This window comes from Condylura cristata, unplaced genomic scaffold, assembly GCF_000260355.1.
Source record: "Condylura cristata isolate star-nosed mole 26May11 unplaced genomic scaffold, ConCri1.0 scaffold00004, whole genome shotgun sequence".
NCBI classification, from domain to species: domain Eukaryota; kingdom Metazoa; phylum Chordata; class Mammalia; order Eulipotyphla; family Talpidae; genus Condylura; species Condylura cristata.
The window spans coordinates 56,899,286-56,920,554 of record NW_004567105.1 but is presented as its reverse complement, the minus strand read 5'-3'; the positions used below and the strand labels follow the sequence as shown (position 1 = coordinate 56,920,554).

Here is a 21,269-nt window from a genome sequence, read left to right as displayed (position 1 = left end):
TTCTGGCTTATCTCACTAAGCATGATCTTTTCCAGCTCCATCTAAGTTGCTGCAAAAGACATGTGTTTCTGTTTTTTTGGTTGCTGAGTAATATTCCATTGCATATATGTACCGCATCTTTTTAATCCAGTCACCTACTTTTGGGCATTTGAGCTGCTTCCATGTTTTTCCAATTGTAAATAAAGCAGCCATAAACATGGGGGTGCAGGTGTCTTTTTCAATCAGTGTTTTTGTGTCTTTTGGGTAGATACCTAGGAGTGGGAGTGCTGGGTCGTAGGGAAGCTCCATGTTTAGCAGTTTGAGGAACCTCATTGGAGGACTTTTAAGCAATGAAAGTCTGCACAGGAAAACTTTAGAACAATTTATTTAAAAATAGTTGTTCCAGAAACAAAAGATGCAAGCAATGCCTAAACATGAGAGTAGATTAAAGAAAGTCCATGTTGAAATCAATTGCACAGAACAAAGAGTCAACGTCCCCAAAGAAAAGAAAATGGCTCTCAGGGAGAGCCAAGAGTTTAGGATGCCCTAGTAAGGACTGTAGCTTGATGATGTTGATGAATAGTAGAAAAGGCTCCTTTATAAGCTTTCTAATCTACCTGGACTGGGGCCACTTGCCTTCAGATGGTAGAAAGCATAATTGATGGAAATAGGTCAGTGTTAAAAATCTACTCATGTTCCTCTTACACTGATTCAAAGTTCATGGTTTTCTAGAAAGGAGCTGAGCTCTAGTTCAAGGTGAGAACCTATATCATATACAGACTGGGACTGAGCAATTCTTCTCAGAAGACTTTGCTTTCTAGGAGAGTTCTGGCAAGATCTGGAGAAAGGTCATTGTTTCAGAGGAGGGAGATTACTATTGTCATGTAGCAGGTTAATGCAAACAATGCCACAAAACACAGAACAGACTCCTCAACAACGATTTATCCTGACCAATGTTCATAGCATTACTACTGAAAAACCTCAGTTTTTCACAATAATTGTCACAATTCTCTCATATCCTCCAGAAATGGAAGAGCAGTGTTTGGAAGAGCAGCAGAGCACAGAGCTGGCAGCCAGAAGGGAAAGAGAGGGTACCATTTCCATCACTCAGACAGCTAGCTCAGTAAACCACAGCTCACTCCCTACAGATATCTTGAAGTCTTCTTTTCACACCATCTCCACTGCCCTCACCCTAAGACAAGCTCTCTCCACCTAGATGAGAGCAGCATCTTTCTAACTAGTATGTCCACATCCAAATCTACCTATCTACAAAAGATATAAGCAGCATAGTGTGGGAGTAAAATGTGTAATCGATATGATAGCCCTGGGAAAGAGGTTCTGTTTCCACTTTTGCTATGTGACCTTGAACTAGTTACTTAATTTCTCTGTGCCTCTAGTTCCCCAAATGTAAATTGTGAACAGTAACAGTATTCACTTAGAAGATTATGAAGATTACATAAATTGCTATTTATAATAACCAGCACATAGATGCACTATAATTATTTTATATTGTTTTCATAGCATAATCCAATCATATCAACCCATGTCAATGGATTCCTGTTAACCTTGGATAATTACCATTGTGAGAGACCAAGGCTCTCAAGATCCTTGGTACCGTGACCTCTGGTACCTCTCCAGATACAACCAAGCACATTCCCTCCCTTGGTCTCTATGTCTAGGCACACAGGTTTCCTGTGAAGTAAAACAAAACAAAACAAAACAAAAAACAGTTTACTGGTCCCTTCTGCCACAGGGCCTTTGCACAGGTAACTTTCTCTTCTTGGAAGGTGCTTTCCTGCCTAACCTCACTCACTGGCCCTGCATCTTCACTGAATGAGCTCCTATTTGCCCAACACCTGAGAGCTTGTAGTTACAAACTCAGGGAGCCCTTCTATCGCCTCAGATTTTCTCATCATTCCTCCACAAACCTTTTTTATTTTTGAAGGCATATCCTGGCTGTAATTCTGCATTCAGCTTTCCAATCTTTTGTTTGGATGACAGATTGTTCACTCATTCTTTGATCCTCCTGAATGATTTGCCTTATAAAACAGTAAGTCAATGACTGAACAGCTGATCAGGTTAGCTCAGCTTGGATCTCAGAGTGCTACAGAGTGCTCCCAAAGCTGCAACGCCTTAAGCTCACAGAAACCCCCAGATGCTCTGAGCTCGCTGACAGATGCTTCCCAGAGCCTGGAAGTTGCTCGTTTGTGCTTTGTTGAAGGACACCTGGAATGTTCTCTTTCCTTCCAACTCAAGAACCTCTTCCCTGCTTAGTCAAGCAACTTCACCATGAAAGCCTGAAGAGAAGGGGAGGTACTGTTTTTCCTGGCATGTGCTGGGAGCAGGCAGCTACTTTCATTGGTCCCAAGACTGAGGCTGACCCTGAGAATACCAGACCCATGTTTCTTTGGGGTCAGTGCAGGAGCAGCCCTTCATGTTGAGGGGTCAATGGAAAGCCAATGGCTTTTCAGAAAACCACATAATGGCAGTTTTGCTTCAGTGTTTTGATTTTAACATCAAGAGATCTGCTTCTTTTTCTAAAATTACTTAATACAGGAAATGTAACATTTTATAACAACACTTTCTCCAATCATCTTTACAAACCTCACACATCTGACCATAGCACCACAGCCTTGCCCACTTTACTGATCTGATTCTGGCAGGAAAAAGAATTCATCACAGATGGGTCCAATGGGGAGACTTTAACATGGGGCTATAGAAAGACAGATGGGCAGGATGAATGAAACAAACATGAACATAGAAAACAACTGCTAAAACAGTGGGCAACCATTCTTGCACTTCAGGTTGACAGGGCAAAAAGAAACATGAATTAATCCCTATGACACTGGGAATCAGGACTGGAGCATTAGTCCTATTGTCATGGAGACAAGTAGCTAATGTCAGAGAAGTGGCCCCAAAGATGGGAGGGATCTACATATTCTCTAGCCTTTTCTCCTCCCACCCTCCCATCTCCTACAGTGCCTTCTACTGGCCCAAGATCCAAACAGGTGCCAGAGAGTAAGGGAACCCTAGCTTCCCAGAGCATGGCTCCTCTCCCTGGCAGAGGGTAATAAAGAGCAGAGAGTCACCTCTGGGCTACCTAGTCTCATGCTGCCTTAGACTAGAGCCTTAGCTGACACAAGCCTTAGAAATGCATCAAAGAGAAAGTTTTCCAAGAAAACTTCCAGTAATAGAGTCAGGAGGCAAAAGAAGCTCCAAGTTCTGAGCTCAGGAAAGTGAACATACAAATACCAATTGCATAACAGAACAGAAAGACACCAATTTAACTTCACTTATAGCTGCACACTGGCATTGGCCACAGTGCACTCTACAAAGCTCTTCAACTAAGCATCAGGTGTGAGTAATAACAGATTCTCAAAGTTGGCCATAGCCTCCTGCAGGTTCAAATTAAGATCCTAAGGATAGTGGCTTAACCTGAAGGTTAGTTAAACACTGTATTTCAATTCTTACATTCCAATGGTTCCCAAACTCCATCACTGGAAAACAAAAGACTGTGGCTGTACCTGCCTGGAAGCTTGGCTTTAGCTCTAGTTCTCAATCACTCTGCTACTCAGGAACTAAGTAGTCTCCCTTCAACACCTCACTCTTCCGGGAAGAGTTCGAGAGCCAGCCCTTGCTTTGCCCCAAAATATGCATATTTAGGGGCACACAGACCCCAAATACATACTGTTTCCCAGGTACTGGGTTTACAGTCTGTCTGATAGTCAAAATTATAATCTGGCAAGATAGACATTATATCCAATTTCCTGAAGACGAGTGGGAGAACTGTTTTCCTGACACATGGTTGAATAAAGATAGAAAAGCAAGAAGGGGACAGAAGAAGAAAATTACAAAAATAACAGAGAGGTGACATAAGAGCAAAGGGGGAGTAGATAAGCGGTGGGGGGGGGGGAAGAGGACAAGGCAGCTAGCAGGGGGGAGAGGGGAATTTTCACCAGCATTCATCCCTTCAACAAACTTTCATTAAATGCTTCCAAGGGCCCAAGAACACTCAAAGCCTCCCCATCTCCATGCTACATCTCACCCTAGAACTTTACTAACATGGAGTCTTGGGACATGTCTAGTTTCATGAGGATGCTGATCTTGAAGTTCAACCTCTGCAGCCTCAGGGTTGAGGCTTCCCGGAATAGTATCTTAATGCTATTTTACCTACAGAGAACAGGTACTAGAAGAAGGCAGATAAACCTTAGAAGTCACGATTTGCCCCAAGTCCTGGCCTTCCTAATTTTGGCAGGCAGCTAGCAACTGGGCAAGTTTGTTTCCCATTAATGCCTAGGGTCAGGCATACAGATTCCCATCTCCACAGTGTCCTCAGTTTTCTTTGATTGATTTGCTCTACATGAATATTAAAAGAAGTGGTTCCTCAGGAAAATCTCTACTTACCAGAAGGATGGGGTGAAAGAAGGAAAAGTGGAAGGGAAAGGCAAAGAAGAGGGAGTTAAAGAGACATCAACTTTAGGGCTAGCAAGAGGACTATGCAATTTTGTACCCTTAAGCTATTAGTAGATAACAAACTAAAGATCAGAGTGAGCCACAGATGAAAGGATGAGGCACCAGTGTGGGAGATAGCTGCACGGAATATGTGGTCTGATGAGTACTGGATGGGTCAGGTTTTTCTGTAACTTAGCCAGAATTTATATCTCCTAGAGACACAGTTTCCTGGAAATTGGGATCTGAGACCTGTGTCAGTTCCACTACATAGTGAGTGTGCAGTCCCCCCAAAACAAACCAGAGTCAAAATCATCCACACAAAATAGGGAGTCCCCAACTCACCCCCACCTCTAGGCCAAGATCATGATCCTGAAGGGGGAAACCTCCGCCCATGTGAGCAAGCTTTCCAAAGAAGCTACGTTAAATCAGAGATGAGATCCAACAAAACATGTATCTCTCTCCTAGATATAATAACCACCAATCTAGAGGTCAGGAGGCTAGTTAACCCCAGCACTATTGGCATTTAGGACTGGATAATTCTTTATTGTTGGGACAACTGTTGTTGGGACAACAATAGATTTTTAGCAACATCCGGCCTCTGTCCACTAGTCAAGATGCATTACCATCCAGTTGTGACAGCAAAACATGTTACCAGGTTTTGTCAAACACTTCTTTCATGGGGCAAATTGTCCCCAGGTTGTGAACTACTGCTTTCAATAATTGTAGACTATTACCATGGTGATCAGAGCCAGGACCCTGTTGACAGTTATGGAGCTCAGGGTCAGGCTAGCCTCAACTCACTCAGCTCTAACTGGCAGATTCAAGCTGCGAACGCGAGTCCCGAGAGGCCTCCCCAGGGTAACAGAGAATTCTTGTTTCAGGACTTGATGTATGGCCTTGGCTGTACTGTCTGCCCCTTGCTTTCTCTTTGTGTGATGTAGCTGCCCAGTCTATTGCCTCCTGGGGTTCAACCTGGCAGCACCCCCCAGAGCATAAGATCAAGTACTTAACAAAATTCCTCCAACAGGATGTTGCTCTTGGATTGGAAGAAAGGCCCACCGCTGGCCCCTCTGACTCCCCATGTGTTGAGGCTGGGAGACCCGTGCCTTCTCTTTCTCTCTTTTAACAGTTGACCTTTTCAAGCCCCCATGGAGCTTCTGTGAGCTTGGAGATGACATGAAGTATGGTGCTTGGAATCATTTAAGCTTTATGATTCACAAGCATTTCGATTATTTAACTGCTGATTATGATTATTTAAGCTGAAAGATTATACTGCTCTAGCTCAGAAAATGTTTGTATTTCTATTAAAAACCACCAGACCAACGGGCCTCTTGACTGACATTTTTCACTATTGAAACTATATATACAGTGCATGTGTTTGGCCAAAAGACAGAGTGTCCCTTATTTTATTTTAAGATAAGGAAGCGACTTCAAAAGCTTTCTCCAACTCCCTCTCTTCCTACCTTTCTCTCCCACCATCACCTCAGCCTGCTGTTCTGCTCCCTCACAGCAAGATGGCAGGAGCACCTGTCTTCCATCTCCCTTCTGCCAGTCAAGCAAAGTGGACCCCATTCCCAGATTTTAAATTTTTGCAGGGAGAGTGATTCTACAAGACATGCAATTTAATTACTGATCTTTCCCTAAATAATTTATGAAGCACATCTCTGCTTACCTTGTCTGTTTTATGTCCAAAGAGTTTTATGAAAAATATATACAATGCAGGAAATTTAAAGGAAATTTTTTTTTTTTTTACTTATGCATACAGATCTGGGTCATAGGCCAGAGGTGCTGGGGTGGTGAGAGAATTCACCAAAGTGGGGAGAGAAGAACAGGCAGATAGATGAGTTACACTGCTAAGGGGAGCAGCGGGCGAGACAAGAAGGGTCTGCTGCACCATGTGGATCACCTGCCTGGCTGGGGATGGAACTCTGGCCAGGGATGGGGGATGCAACTTACACTGAAGTGGCCCAGGCCAGCTTTGTAATGCTGCACCCCCAGGGAGGACCCAATTACAAGGAAATTCTATTGAGGACCTATTAGAGAGAGCCTCATACTAAACCAAGCAGTCATTTTTAGCTTGTGAAAATATTTATACATACAAGTTGAGCTCTTCAAATGAAGAAACAAAGATAATCCCAGCATCTCTTATACAGCAAATATGGTCCAGTTCACTTCTTTAGTGGAATGATTGCTAGAATTCCACATCAGTAGAAATTAGAGAGATCACCTTCTGTTCCCTTGCTGGGGTTGGGAATTCCCTCCATAGTTCCAGAATAGGTGATGATTTTCCTCCACAGGAGGAAAACATCTCAGGAATTAACCTAAAAGGGTACTGCATCCCTACTGCTGCTACAAAGTTCTACAAAGTATTGAGGGAAGGTTTGTACCCCAACTCTAGCACAATCTCCTGAGGATGCATAAATCAAGTCCACTTCTTTGCTCATATACCACCTTTTAAACACCTGAAGGAAACATCTGCCTGTTGGTCTCCTCTAGACCCAACTACCCCCACCCATCAGCAATCCCAGGCACAACAAGAGTTTTAGGTATCCCTCAATGTCTTATTCACAACAGAACTCCTCTATGGCCCTTCAACCATGGTGCCCAGAGATGAACTTAGATCCATCCTGGACACACATGCATACCAGGAAACATCTGTTAGAGGAATGAGCTTTACAGGTTTAGTTGTTCTTAAATCCTCAATGAGATAAATATCAGTTGACATTTTGGAAAATGGAAAAGTCTTCAGTAATTTAAAAGACATTGCCCCCACACCCATTTCCTCCCTCTTTAATACTGCTGTTCTGTGATGTTAGCTGGGCATAGATTCAGCCAGAAAAAAAAAAAATCTCTATTTCCCTGGCTGCCTTGCAGTTAAGTATTAACACGTGACTTAAAAACACAGGTCTCCTACTACCCCCTAGTTCGTGAACCTACTTATAATGTAAGTTGGTCCTTTCTGGTCACTTTGAACAGTGCTTAGGTCTGTACCTAAGGTGTACTTACATGGAGTGGGTGCTCAACAAATATTTATTGAATGAACTGTCAAATGACTCAGCTATCCATGGGTGGTATGTGTGAGATAATGAGCTAGGAGGCTCCTTTCCCCTTTTTGCTGGTTAAAATGTGGAGAGAATGGCTGAAACTGAGGCAAACATCTGACGTCATGGAGGGGAAGCCATAAGCTGTGAGCTGCAAAGCAACAAGATAGAGTATGTGACCCCGGTGAGGACAGAGCTGTATGTACAAGATTCTGTAATGTGAGGTTCTGTTCTTGCATCTGAAGATGACTACATCATTCCACTACCCTAAAGTTATTGTTTGTATTTAAGTTTTACAAACATGCTAAGATTTGCATTATAACCTGTCCTGTTAATGCTTCTAATCCATCAACTTCAGGGTTAAAAAGAGGGAAAGAGAGATCACGCATGGCAAGAAAAGGATGTCTTTATGTTACTGCCTGAAACTCAAATGAAAATCAATGCTGAATAAGCAGTTTTTCATGACATTTGTACCCCCTTTCTCTGCCACCAGTCCTCAGAGGTAACTTAGGTAACTTAGAACTGCAACAGGCTTCATCATTGTGCTAGGCAACTCAATTACTATTCAGAACTGAACAGGTGGTGAAAAGTTAACAGAGCAGGATATTCTAAGACACATCACCATAGTATGGACGTGCAGAGGATTCCCTAAACAAATCACTGGTTAGAGAAAGAACTGCATGGTTGTGAAAGAAAATAATTCTTTGAATTGGAATTTGAAGATATGTCTTGTGGCAATAGGTTTCCCTATATACTAATATTTAATATAACATTATACACTTGTGGCTTTTTTATAGCTTAAAATCTCTTCCTCATAAGTGTCTAATCTCATTCAGTTCACATAACATCTCTGGAAGATGCTGTAGCCCTGTTGCAACCAAGTTTATCAATTTTAAGTAATGACTGCCTTCAAAACTTCTCTCCCAGGCTCCATTTATCCTGTCCAAATTGCTAGGCACTTAGGATTCCTCCCTAAAAAAATGTGATTTGTCTTTTCTCATGTTGGCATGAAGTAAAGAATAAATTGATTTTATCATTTTCTGCACCCTCTCTCTCCTTTGATGGCTACTTACCTAATGAGTGGCTCTCTCAAAGAGAATCCTAGATCAAAGAGGCCAAAGGGATAATACTCTGGAATAAGCTGCTGTCTTACCTCACTGTAAACTTCCTAAAATAACTCAGTATATACAAAGGCTTGGGGGCTATCTGGAGAAGATGCCTAAAATGCAACAATACCCAGTAAATTAAGCTGGATTTCACAATATCATGAGAGGAGTATAAAACATAGAGATCCCCTGAAAACCTTTACATAACATAAACACAAGAAACCACCACAAAAAGTAGAAAATATACACTTCAAATTATGTAATTATTAGCCAGTTCTTAAAACCCTTATTCATTCAGTATTTAATACTAAATGGAAAATACCAGTTAGCCTGCCTGTCTGCCTATTAAATTACTATGCTAGTTTAAATTGTCCAAGCAAATGAATACAGATAGATTTTAAGTATGGTATCTCTGGGCCTTCTATTCCTTTTAGCCATAGATATCAAATTCACCTGCCACAAATTAAATAATTGAGCTTTGGTTACTGGAATGTAAGCTTATTAACTGGTATTAATAAAGTCAAACATATAGAATGATGTTCTTAATATTATTTTAATAAAACTTCTGTTAAATAGGAGCAAATGTTACAAAGAGGACCCATTAAAAATGTTTTAGCAAGAGGTTTAAGTTCTTTTAAGTAAAAGTATTCACAAGCAAAGGTGAATATTATGTTCTTCTATGAAAAATACATGGTTGGAAACTGTTAATTCAGTCTAGTATGGGAAAGAGAACTGATAGTAAGTAAGAAAAACAAAGAAGATCAAACTGAAAAAAAGGAAGTGTTAGGGAAGGATGCTATATGAATTACACTTTAAGAACTTCTTTGGCTTGGCCTCTTAAAAGGATTTTCAGACCATTATAAAAAGGTATATCACATTTTCCATGTCCCATTTTTACCCCAAATAACCATAAGCATTCTTATCTTTGGAAACAGCTTTCTAAGTAGGATTCACACAATAAGCTACTTTAGTCATCTATCCATTTATTTGCTTATTTATTTGTTTCCTTCACTTTTTTTACTTAAATGCCAGCTTTATAAGGTCAGGGATTTTTCTTTATGTTCCCCTACAAAAATATCTGCCACATATCAGTGCTCAAGGAATACTTATGAGGTTTTTTTTTTAACTAATTCACTCTTTACCCAGTATTCCCTGAAGTCTGACCACATGACAGGTTCTAGATGTGCAATATTAAAAGGGAATTCCAGTACAAGTAAAATAAAACCAATTCATGAGAAATCTTTAAATTCAATGAAGCTAACAACCTTCTCATACTAAAATCAGTCTACATTTAAAATAATGGTATTTATACCTTCCCTCCTTGAGTAAGGTGAGGAGGAAATACAGGCCAGTTTAGATCAAATGATATAACACAAAACAAAATTCAGGTTAAAAATGAAACAGCTGGACTGTTAAATTGTGGCTCTTGAGAGGTAGCAGGATCTTTGTGACAATGGAACAGTGGCTATATAGTGACAGTGATGGTGGTTACACAAGTCTATACATGTGATACAACTGCACATAACTTAAAACACACAAATGAGTGCACGTAAAGCCAAAGGAATCAGTATAAAGTTGGTGAATTATACCATCATCAATCTCCTGTTGAGACATTGTGCCATAATGATGCAAGATGTTACTAAAGAGGAAGTCAAGTGGACAAGATATTTCGCTCTGTTATTTCTTGTAACTGCATATCCAGCTACAATAACTGGAAAAATAAATTAACAAGATAAAGCAGCAGGATGTTTATGAAACTTTCTATCAGCAAAATATTGGCCAGATAGTGGTCAGTCAATGACCAGATAAATGTCCAATGAAGGAATGAATCTACAGGATAATCAACAATAAAAATACTATAATTTTTGTTTGTGACATAGAAGGGTGTTTGCCATTCTGTAATCAAACGAAGCAGGACTTACAAAATATCCATGTAGGACCACATATGGTTCTGTTTTTAATTTTGTTTATCTACACTTCATTTTTTTTCTAAAATAAACAATAATACCTGAACAAACATGTAAAAGTCTGTCTGTCCTGTGGATAGGGCTCAGGAGAAATCTGTGGTCTTCTGGAACAAAAACAAGACAAGTGGGAAGATTATAGAGAAAACTATTTCAGCTCCATATAAGGATGGATGATCTCCCTGCAAGAGCTGTGGAACAGGAACCATCAGCTCCTGAGCCCATGACTTCCGATGGGGTGGTGTGCACCAGGGGCTGGTAAATTCCTTATTAATAATTACGTGGTGAGAGTCTGGCTTCAGGCGAGGAGGCTGGACCCAGCTGCTTTGCAATTCTCAAGCTTTGAGCCATTTGATTTAGCAACGAATTTAACAGACATCACCTCTCATTTCAAAAGGCCCTTTTTATGTTTCAAAGCACTTTCACATATGCCGGTTTATATTCATTTCATTTCATTTCAGTACTCTTTATTTTAAATCCCAGTCTCTACAACAAATCTGTACAGTAAGGAGGACGGGTATGATCAACTCCATGCCATTGAATTAAAAACTGAGACAGCCAGTCACCACCTTTTATGTCAGAGGCAAATTAAGAGGTCACATCTCCTTTCTCTTGATTCACAGCCCTACCAATCTTTCCCCTAAATTCACAGAGCTATCCCCTTCTCACCAGGGTTTGGAAACTGAGCAACTTGACCTAAAATTGCTTGCATGATGGCTGCCAGTTGAAAGAAAGCTAACAATGCTTGGCACTTACTGAAAAGGGCATCCCCATCTGACTATCCCTACTAACTTATGTCAGCTTGGTTTAAAAAAAAAAAAATCACCATCAATCAAACTTGAATAGTCCAAAAGGCTGATAAATTTGGTTGGGATGCTCAGTCAATGTAATTATCCTGTACCTGTGTTCTCCGGAAGGAGGCCTGAAGTGCAGCTTCTGAGCCGGTTAAATAGTGAATAGGGCCTATATTGGGTTTAATGAAGCAGGGTTTTGTTACTTTTACCAAAGGTATTAACAGAGGAATTTTGTATTTATTTTGCAGTGGCAGCAGATTAAGCACTTTAGCAATAATGTGGCAATTCACCAAAAGAAGTCTTAGTTAGGTGCTATCTGAAATCATGAAATTAAGTGGTAAAACATACACATAGAAAAGGTTTATATGTTTTAGAAAAATAATCCAAACTTTAGATAAATGATACTTTTCACAAAGTATCCTAAACAAATGACATATTTTCCTTGGCCAATCATGCCATTTTCAGATATGTATCATTTTCTGTGTGCCAAGCCCTCCTCTGAGTGTCTCTCCTCACAACCACCCCACAAAAGTCATCACAGGAGGAAACCAGAGGGTGAGCACCATTAAGGTCACTTCCCTCAAGTGACCCAGCCACCAAGTGGAAGCAGCAAGATTCCAACCCATGTCTGACAACTCCAAAACTAACAGGCTTCGCATTACTTGTTCCCTCAAAATGTTGAAAGTATATGCTCTTTCTATAAACAGGAAGTAATGAAAGTTTCCTTATAATGGCATAATAAATCATTGCTGGAGGTGTAGAGTTAACTTGGGAACAGCTGGAGAACAATGAGGGAAACTAAGCTGAACTTGACACATAGCTTGTGAGGAGGCAGAGGTGGAAAAGATGAATGGAAAAGAATTAAGGCTGACAGAAGCTATGTCTGGTGTTGTGAGTAAGTTATTGACCCAGGCAAAAGTGTCACAGGACCCTGAAATACTTTTCTTTATAGCTACATAAAATCTAGTCTCCAGCATTCAATGTAGTCACTCATTCAACAATTACTGAGTGCTTATCCTATGCCAGCCCTGTTCTCAGAAGGGTGGTTACTCAGGGACACAAACAGGGAGAAGTATCAGACCTGGAGGAGTTCACACAAACTCCATGAGAAAATGAGGTCGTAGAAAAGGAGCCTGAGGTAGAAGATTTGAGTTTTAATTCTGGTCAGATGGCCTTAAGCAAATTACTTGAAGTCTCTCTGAGTCTCAGTTCCCTCCCCTTTACACTGACGATAATAATATCTGTTTTTAATATATCTTCTTTTATTAGGAAAAATGAGAATTTTTTGTTAAAAAACTACTTATCCTTTGGTCTTGAAGAAACTGAAGTAGTTGACATGGAATAAAAGTTTTGTCCTCATTATTAAATCCTTCCAAATATTTCATTCAATATTTTCCATGATCTAAGCTTTCTGGGCTTAATGTTAACCATGTGTAAGGTTTATGGGGTCAGGATAAGGTCATTCTTCCATACCTAGCCACCAATTTCAAAGTCTATGTTACAAGCTTAAGATGCCGTAATTATATGTGCTTCCCCTTATTGTGGAGGGAAGTTGGATTTTAAATTATATCTTAGTGACTATTTCATTTTAAACTTATAAGGAGATGTTGCTTCTTGCCTACTTCTTCAGAAATACATTCATAACAATTGATTATTTCTAAAACCTTTGAGTAATTTTCTTTCTGATGTTCTTTCATGATGATATTATTTCATTGTGAAAATGAAATAAGATCTAGGTGGAGATGGGTGTGTCATACGCCCACAGGAACAATTTCCCACCCAGCACACAGCTGTACTATGTTGATTAAATCAAAGGAGGAGATTGGTTCCAGTCCCCTTCATTACCTACCCTGGCCCAGATGGGGGGTGAGGGATTTCCAAGTTTGCTTTTATCAGCCCAACAAATCAGAGCTCTGCTTTCTAAACAAAGAAATGCCAACCTTGAGAGTCTATGAAAGTCAACACAAGCCAGGCATTGTACACAAGTGAAAAGAATATAATTAGCAAAGTTATAGTCACAATTAGGAAAAACCTCCTCAGAAAATTTTCCACTTAACTCTGAGCAGAGCTCAAATTACCTTTGTACTTAACAAGGCCTTGGTTTCTTGGCCAGTTCAGACCTTTGCCACATGACCAAGAACAGCATTCACACACATCACCCACAAAACACAGATGAACATAATCTAGGGCTTGAGACATCTATCTATCTATCTGTCTAACTATCATCTATCTACCTGTCTATCTATAATAATCTATCTATCTATCTATCTATCTATCTATCTATCTATCTATCTATCTATCTATCTGTCTGTCTGTCATCTATCAACTATCAATCTATCTACTATTATCTATATGTCTACTTACCTGTTTATCTATTTATCATCCATCCATTTAGCTATCTATCATCTAATCTATCTACCTAATCTCTTTATCTGTCGAATCTATGTATCTATATACTTACCTACTTACCTACATACCCACCTAACAGATATGAAAATGTGCACATTGAGACATACAGCTATAATTTTTAAAATAAGAAGTGTAGTCCAGGAAATGACTAGTCAAGAGTTAAGCTAAATTATTCTTTCTTCAAGCACGTTTCACGTTTGCTAGTCTTCCATCTTTCCCATCCTTAAAGAGAGGTTAAAGTGAGAGACTAGGAAATATAGGTACTCACTTCATCTCCAGGATCTCCTCGAGCTGTTTTCTCCTTTCCATCCGGAGGTTGGCCAAGTGAGCTTCCTTTTCAGCTAGGGACTGCTGTGTGGATGCGAGGCGTGCTTTGGTGGCATCTAGCTCCTGTCTGGTCTTCTCCAATGCGTTCATCAGTTCCTCTATCTAGAAGACACACAGAGCAAGATTATGTTATTCCTTTTTCAATCACAGGACACTCCTTGCTAGCTGGAGTACAGACAACAGACTAAATGAATCGAAGCTGGCCTCAAACTGGACACTGTATCTTGCAGCCCATACATTCTGTGTCACTGGTTAGAAAGAAATATTTCACAACAAGAAATGTCCAAATTTCTCCAATGTTCTCATTCAATTTTTCAAATAACTGCTAAAGAAACTCTTTAATATATTTATTAGAAATGGAGGGTAAGTTGACCCAATTTCAACCTGTGTTTGGCAAAAATCTCACATATTGCTTCACAGTCAGCAGAAGGCTACTTAAAGTGCATTTTGGCTGGCACAATATGGTTTTTTGTGTAGGCTTCAGAGCACTCTGACAGGAAGTTAATCTATGTGTTTCAGATCCATTCATGTTTTAAACTATCAAAGTCTTATTTGGCAAAAGTGATTTGATGTCCAAAGGCCTCAGGAGACCCATCTCCCTCCCCTCCCTGCCTCAAATTCAGGAAGCAAGATTTGGCCAAAAGTAAACAGAATTCCAGCCACAAAAGGTTCAAGTTTGGTTTGCCCCTGAAGTTTGAGAGGGTTCTAAACTTGAAATAAATGACATGTAACTTTTATAGGGTGCTAATACACCATAGAAATAAGCCAGACTATCAAATATCCAGGGTTTTCAGGCAGGTTCCAAAAAATTGGACTGGGCTGAGGGGTGGGTAGCCATGGATTTATCCTCCCCAAACCATTGGGGGATTTTAAAAGCCAACACACAACAAAGAGGACTGGTGTTTATGGTTCTGTTCTAGAAACTTCCATGGAGCAAGCTGGTGAAATGCCATCCTTGCACAGATGGAGCTGCATCTACTCTGCTTACTTAAAACCATGGTTCCAGGAAGTTTCTAGATTCCAGAGTCGATATTTGGGTTTCTGAGCCACCCCTTTAAGCTAAACTTGGCAGAATAGGATTATCCATCACCAAAGTCAACAGAACAACCTTCAAAATGTGTCAATGACATGTTAAGTTCCAATTCATAAAGACTTTCTACATAATTTCTACACTTTTACATGGAATTTACTCAGAATAAGCATTATAGTTCATAGCCGAGGTAAGTGACAGGATTTTAATATTGAGAAAACCTTCATTTCTTCCTGATAAAGACAGGAAACTTGATGATCATGTAATATAAATCAAAGCTAAAACCAAAATCATTTTTTTAAAGCAAGGAATGTACAGAACAACGTATCTATGAAAGTCACAGACTGACATCTATTTCATTGCAAAACATTTTTGGCATTATTCATCAACTTTGGAAATACAATCTAAACAGCAATGATGGACTTGTAATTTCTCATATAAGTACATAGAATGATTACTTGAAGCCTCTACAACCCAGTACTTGGTAAGACTGAAACAAAGTTTTTCTACTAACCATCCTCCTTTTTATTTTTTAAAGGTAAAAAGGATCAGAAGTCTGGGGATGCCAAATTTCTAGTCAGAAGCTATGGGCCTAGCTCTCCATGTGGGATGTCCTGTGTCCTCACAACCTGTTTCCCTTCATAATTATTCTTTCTTTCAAATATACTATTGATCCCAGAGAAGAGTATTCAGGATTCTGACCCACTGAATCTCTCACTAGCTGAAGCTGACCTGCCTGCAATCTATAGACAGAGCTACTTAAATAGGTCTCCAAATTCTAAGTTCATCTGCAACCTGACTTCTTAGCAAGCAGCAACTAGTTTCATATTAACCTGACTTTAACAATTCCACATTCGAATAATGACTTGCAGGTTGTTCCAGGATTTTCAGCAATAACCACATGGAGAAACCTGTAATCCATACTTCTTACTTATGGGGATGGCCATTGGCTTGAAACATCAATAATTCCTAATATGGAGTGAGACTGCTATTATCGTCACCTTGGAAACAGTCTCAAAATACCTTCCCAGGCTAAGATCTTTTATTCTTTTTAATTCAGGTGTCCTGACCAGGGAGCCCCCGACTTTGAGGCCACCAGGGTCACTGACCTGAGCTACACCATTCTAGTCTTAGCACAACCATGCTACTCTCTATAACTCTGTGCAAATAATCACTTGATTCATGAAATTTTAGTTTTCTAGATAATGCCCATGATACTACAGTAACATTCTAGAGTCCTTCAAACAGTTCCCTTTGCTGCCAAAGGAAAGGAAGCAATAAAACCAAGAAATGCTTCCCCTGGTCTGGTGACCATTAAGGGTGGATCATAATATTCCTATGAAATCCCACTACCTGGAGATAGTTATTATAACCATTTAGTTTTTCTCTCTCTCAGTATGTATGTGTTATTGAAATACTATATAAGATTGTGTGAAAGTTTTTAGCTTCATCTTTTTTATTAAATAGTCTCTTAGAACCTCAGTTTTAATGCGCAAATAGGGCTGTATCCAGCCTCATTTTCCTAAAAACCAACTTTTCCCTTGGGCCCTCTGAAGGTCTCCTTAGAGACCTACTTCCTTTTTATCTTTTGCAAGTTCTTGATCCTCAGCACTCCATGACTTGGTCCTTCTTCTCTGACATTTTCCTCAATCAGAGTCTTAATCCTCAAAAGGAGGATTAAGAGATTTACCCATAGCTCTCCCTTATGAAGATACTTCTGCAACTTTTGTCTCCTCTTACTTAACCTCTTTGGCACATACCCATCTCCTGACCACTTCCTTGAGTGTGTCTTAATATCAGTTTAGAACCAAAAAAATCAAAACCCAACTCATGAACCATGCCTAAACCAAATCCCAACCTATCTTCACCCTTCCTACTTACCACACACACCCACCATTTGGGTCCATTACCCTTACATTAGTCACTCATGCTCAAGACCTTGGATCCAAAAGTGGCTCTTCCTGCTTCTTCCTTTTTTATTTTCCATTGATCCCCAAGTCCTATATTCTATTTTGAAAACATTCTTGAGTGAATTATTTGCTTCTGTCATTTCTTTGGATGCTACCAGCTCAGGCCCCTTTCTTCTCCTCCCACATTTATGACGGGGCTGAAAATAATTGCGTGTGTATATGTTTGTGTGCATCTATTTGTGTTCCTAGCCTTCATCTCTACTCCTCTGAAAAGAGGACATGTCTTGCCAAATCAGCTCCTTCCCCAACAGAGCATATGTCTTCATCAGATCTATTACTAAAGTTTAGGAAATGGATTAGCAAATAGGTAGTAAAGTGGACTTGTGAAGATCTGTGCAAAGGTTTAGGGCAGACCATGATGAGCTATGTAGTAAAAGTAGTAAAAAGAAGAGAGAGAGCACCATATACCAGAGACATTTTGGGATCAAAAACGGGGGCGGGGGGAGGGAAGCGCATGGAATTTTGATGATGGCACATAGTGATGGGAAACCCGCGGGTATTACAAGTGAGATGGGGGAAAAAATGTACAAAATGATGTAAAAATAAACTGTTGTAAAATAAAAAAATTAATTAAAAAAGTTAAACCACAAAAAAAGAAGAGAGAGAGCAAAGAGAAAGAATGAGTCTTGAGCTTGAGAATGGAGAGAGGTTTTCACATGTCTTGAGAGCAGAATAAGGTGATTAGGAGGAAGAAACAAAGGAGACGAGGCAAGTGGGGTTTCCTGGAGTCATTTCAACGTTTTCTGAAGACACAAATAGAAGAGTGGACTTCCTTTTAATTTTTCTCAGCTATTCTGTGTCCTTGAATGAGCCTTCAAAATGAATGTGATGGATCTGGACTTCAAGATGTCCCACAGGGCTTATTGTCACAACTTTTCTTGGTACTGATGGCAAAATGTGACTAAATCATCAATATTTATTAAAACATCACTGTCCTGGATCTCACATCCCTAGAGATGCCTGATGATTTACAAACTAGAGCACCAGGTACTCCACCAAAGCTGGTAAACAGACCAGTGGATGGGAGGAAGATCATGAATCAGCAGAGATCAGAGATCCTACATCCAATAGGATCTGTTCTACTTGCATTGCTCTTTATACAGTACAAAATTTGAGATTCAAAAAATATTGAATTATTTTAAATCATGGGTTATGAAACCAAGGTGCACTAATTTCTGGTTCGCCTTGGGATACCAGTTTTCTCATCTGTAATAACAGTACCTCTCATAAGAGATATTGCAAGTATTAAATGGAGCAAAGAATGTAAAGCTCTCAGTGCAAGGGCTGGCAAATATAAAGCACTTAGTACACTCTTAACAGAAGAGGTAGCTCAGCACAGAATGTTAGCAACAGAATTCAGTAGCTAGCCAACACTTACTATCTGTGTCACTCTGAGTGAGTTATGCAAGTTTTCTGAGTCTTAGGCTCCTCACTTGTAAAGTGTGTGTATGTTTGGGCTGGAGAGGGGTGGGGTGGCTAGTGTTAACAACAGAACTTAGCTCAAAGAGCTTTTGTGAAGATTCAATGAGTTAATATGTGTGATACCCTAAAAGCAAGGTCTAGCTTTTGGTGCTATAAAAGTGTCATCTCTTATTAATACAGTGCCTGGTAAATAACCAACCCATTTTATGGTTGCTTATTATTGAATTCAAGATTTTGTACTTGCTGTCACCTACCTTCAACCAACCACACTTAAACACAAGCAGACACATCCCTGATTCGCCCTATGCTGACCCCTCCAATTACTGAAATTGCCCATCCCTCAAGGTCTGTCATGGAGCTCTGGCCTTCCTCACAGGGCACGGTGGTTAAAAAGCTGGAGCTCTGAAAGCCGCAGACCTGGCTCAGGAAGCATGGTATCTGTGATGTTAGGTAACCCTAACCCAATGCTTCCTGAACTCTGTTGCATATTAGAATGCTTAGGAAAGTTTTTCATGTCCTGATGCTATGGTCACACCAATTAACAAAATGTTTGACAGTGGGAGTCTGACACTTGATTAAAGATGCGGATGACTTCGAAGTGATTCCAAAGTGCAGTTAAATCTGAGAGCCTTAGACATCATTGACCTCTCTCTAACCCTGCAGGTCCTCTCCTATAAAATGGAAAGAAGACAGAAGCTACTGCACAAGATTGGCATGAGATTAACAGGAGATAATAAAGTATCCAGCCTTCCCTGCTGGCCACTCTGGAGTATCTGGTGCACGGCAGCTACCACTGTCCCTGCAGGGGCACCTGGCCATGCTCCCGCCACCCACCCAAGTGTCTCTGGTTCTAACTGTACACCCGATTTTTTGCCACCTAACTGAACAACACTTCACTTTTGCACAACTATCTCCTGTGTATGTTTAGTTACTACAATCGGATTGTAATTCCCTGAGGGCAGGAACCACATCTCCATCCTCTTTGCAAGTCCTTTCAGCACCTGGTAAGGCACTTAGTGTCTACACTCAATAAATACCTGTAGAATGGGAGGAAGGGGAATGCAAAGAGGTGATTGGAAATGCCCTCCTTTGACTCACTTAGTGCAATAATGGATGAAGTACAAGTCTGAAGTTGATATTATCCTACCCCATCAATGATCACCATCATCACTAAACACCCTTTAAATCTTGCTTTCTGTTGGTTCCCACCACCTTCTCATTGCCATGGATATGAAGGGAATCAGTCAGTTACACTCACTGCTACCTCAGCAGCTTCCAGGAGCCCATGAATTTCAGAAAGACACAATATACTTCCTGTCACCTACCCTCAACCAACCACACTTACCCACAATCAGGCACATCTCTGAAAAGCACTAAAGCCCACTGAAGAGAAGGAGGGAGAATGTGAAGGTTGGCAGCCCATGCTGGGTGCAGAGGAGAGGACATGAAGTCTGAGCTCGAGGAAATTACTGTTTGGAGAATCACAATTTGGAGCCAATAAATGCTGCTGAAAAGGCCAGCAGGAAGCAAACTGCTCATCTTGATAAAGCACGACATTGCTTCTTTTAAAAGAATGTCTATTGGTAATTCACCAAACAATAATATTTCCTTAAAAAATGGTTTTAGAGGCCCTCCCTGGTGGTGCAGCGGGTTAAAGCACAGCACTGAGAAGCTAAAGCCACTTCCACATGAGTTCGATTCCCACTTGTACCGGAGGTGACCACATGGCGTGGCAGACCTCTCCTGACCCGCCCGCTGCTCCCCTCAGCAGTGTACTTCATAGACCTGCCTGTTCTGCTCCCCACTCTGTCTCTGGTGAAGCTTCTTGCTGCCCCTGAGCCTCTGGCCTGTACCCCAGTTCTGTATGAACAAATAAATAAATCTTTAAAAAATAATGGTTTTAGAGAGTTTTTAATATTTAAAATGCCATCCATGATGAAAACAGAAGCCACTGTAACCTCAAAGTCTTCTAATAATATTCAAGGATTTCCCACTGAAAATAGTTTCCAAAAGATCACCAGGATGGCAAGACTGAAATTATGACTCTGTATCTAAAAGCTAAAGTTACATGTTAAAGTATGCTGGCTTAGTGTTACTTCCATGCAACACAATTATAATTTCTTTTTCCAAACAATGTTTGTTTGGCCTCACCAATAATAAATAAATTCCTAGATAATGGTGGGCCCTTGCTATTTTATAAGTCATTTTATGTGGCAGATCATAAAATTCTCTTAGTCATGGAGAAGCTACCATGCCTGTTCAATTTTGAATAATTCGTAGCTGTCTACTCAAAGAGGTCATCAGCTGGCTCTGAAGAGGCTGGGACTTAATAGGCTGTGGAGAAACTGTCGGAACTTTTAAAGTGAGATGTGGAGCCTTATAACAGTAACATAAAAAACCTGTTTAAGACCTTAACTAAGTGACGACTTAGACTTACATATGCATCTGTGTTGTTTAACTAAATATTTGAAAACCAATTATCTGTCAAGAGCCCCGCTCTTGGTCCCCTTGTGTCTTCCTGCACATGGCCACGGCCTATGCTTTTCAAGAAGTGTGCTTGGCAAGAACTGACTTTCAAATATTTTGATAAAACACATGGTATGTCAGTGTCTATTTTATGTTAATGATATAGAATTTTTAACATTTTAGATTTAGGATTTTTCAATAGCTTTAAACAACTAAAAAAAAAAATCAACTCTTCTGCCTTTATCTTCACTATCCACTCTGGCTTTCTATCCTCACTCTGTCCTGAGTGCAAAAGGATAGCAGCTTTTA

General features: G+C 40.2%; 1 protein-coding gene across 5 annotated transcripts in view; it reads right to left on the bottom strand.

Moving 5' to 3' along the window:
* ERC2 (ELKS/RAB6-interacting/CAST family member 2) overlaps window positions 1–21,269 on the bottom strand; it is a 782,253-nt gene that overhangs the window by 306,606 nt on the left and 454,378 nt on the right. For all 5 annotated transcript variants that reach the window (XR_001145038.1, XR_001145039.1, XR_001145040.1 and 2 more), the window contains one exon: window positions 14,014–14,174. Coding sequence is in view for 2 of the 5 variants with exons in the window: in XM_012720433.1 (XP_012575887.1) it covers window positions 14,014–14,174 (161 nt within the window). In the remaining 3 variants the exon portion in view is untranslated. The remainder of the gene's footprint in view (window positions 1–14,013; window positions 14,175–21,269) is intronic.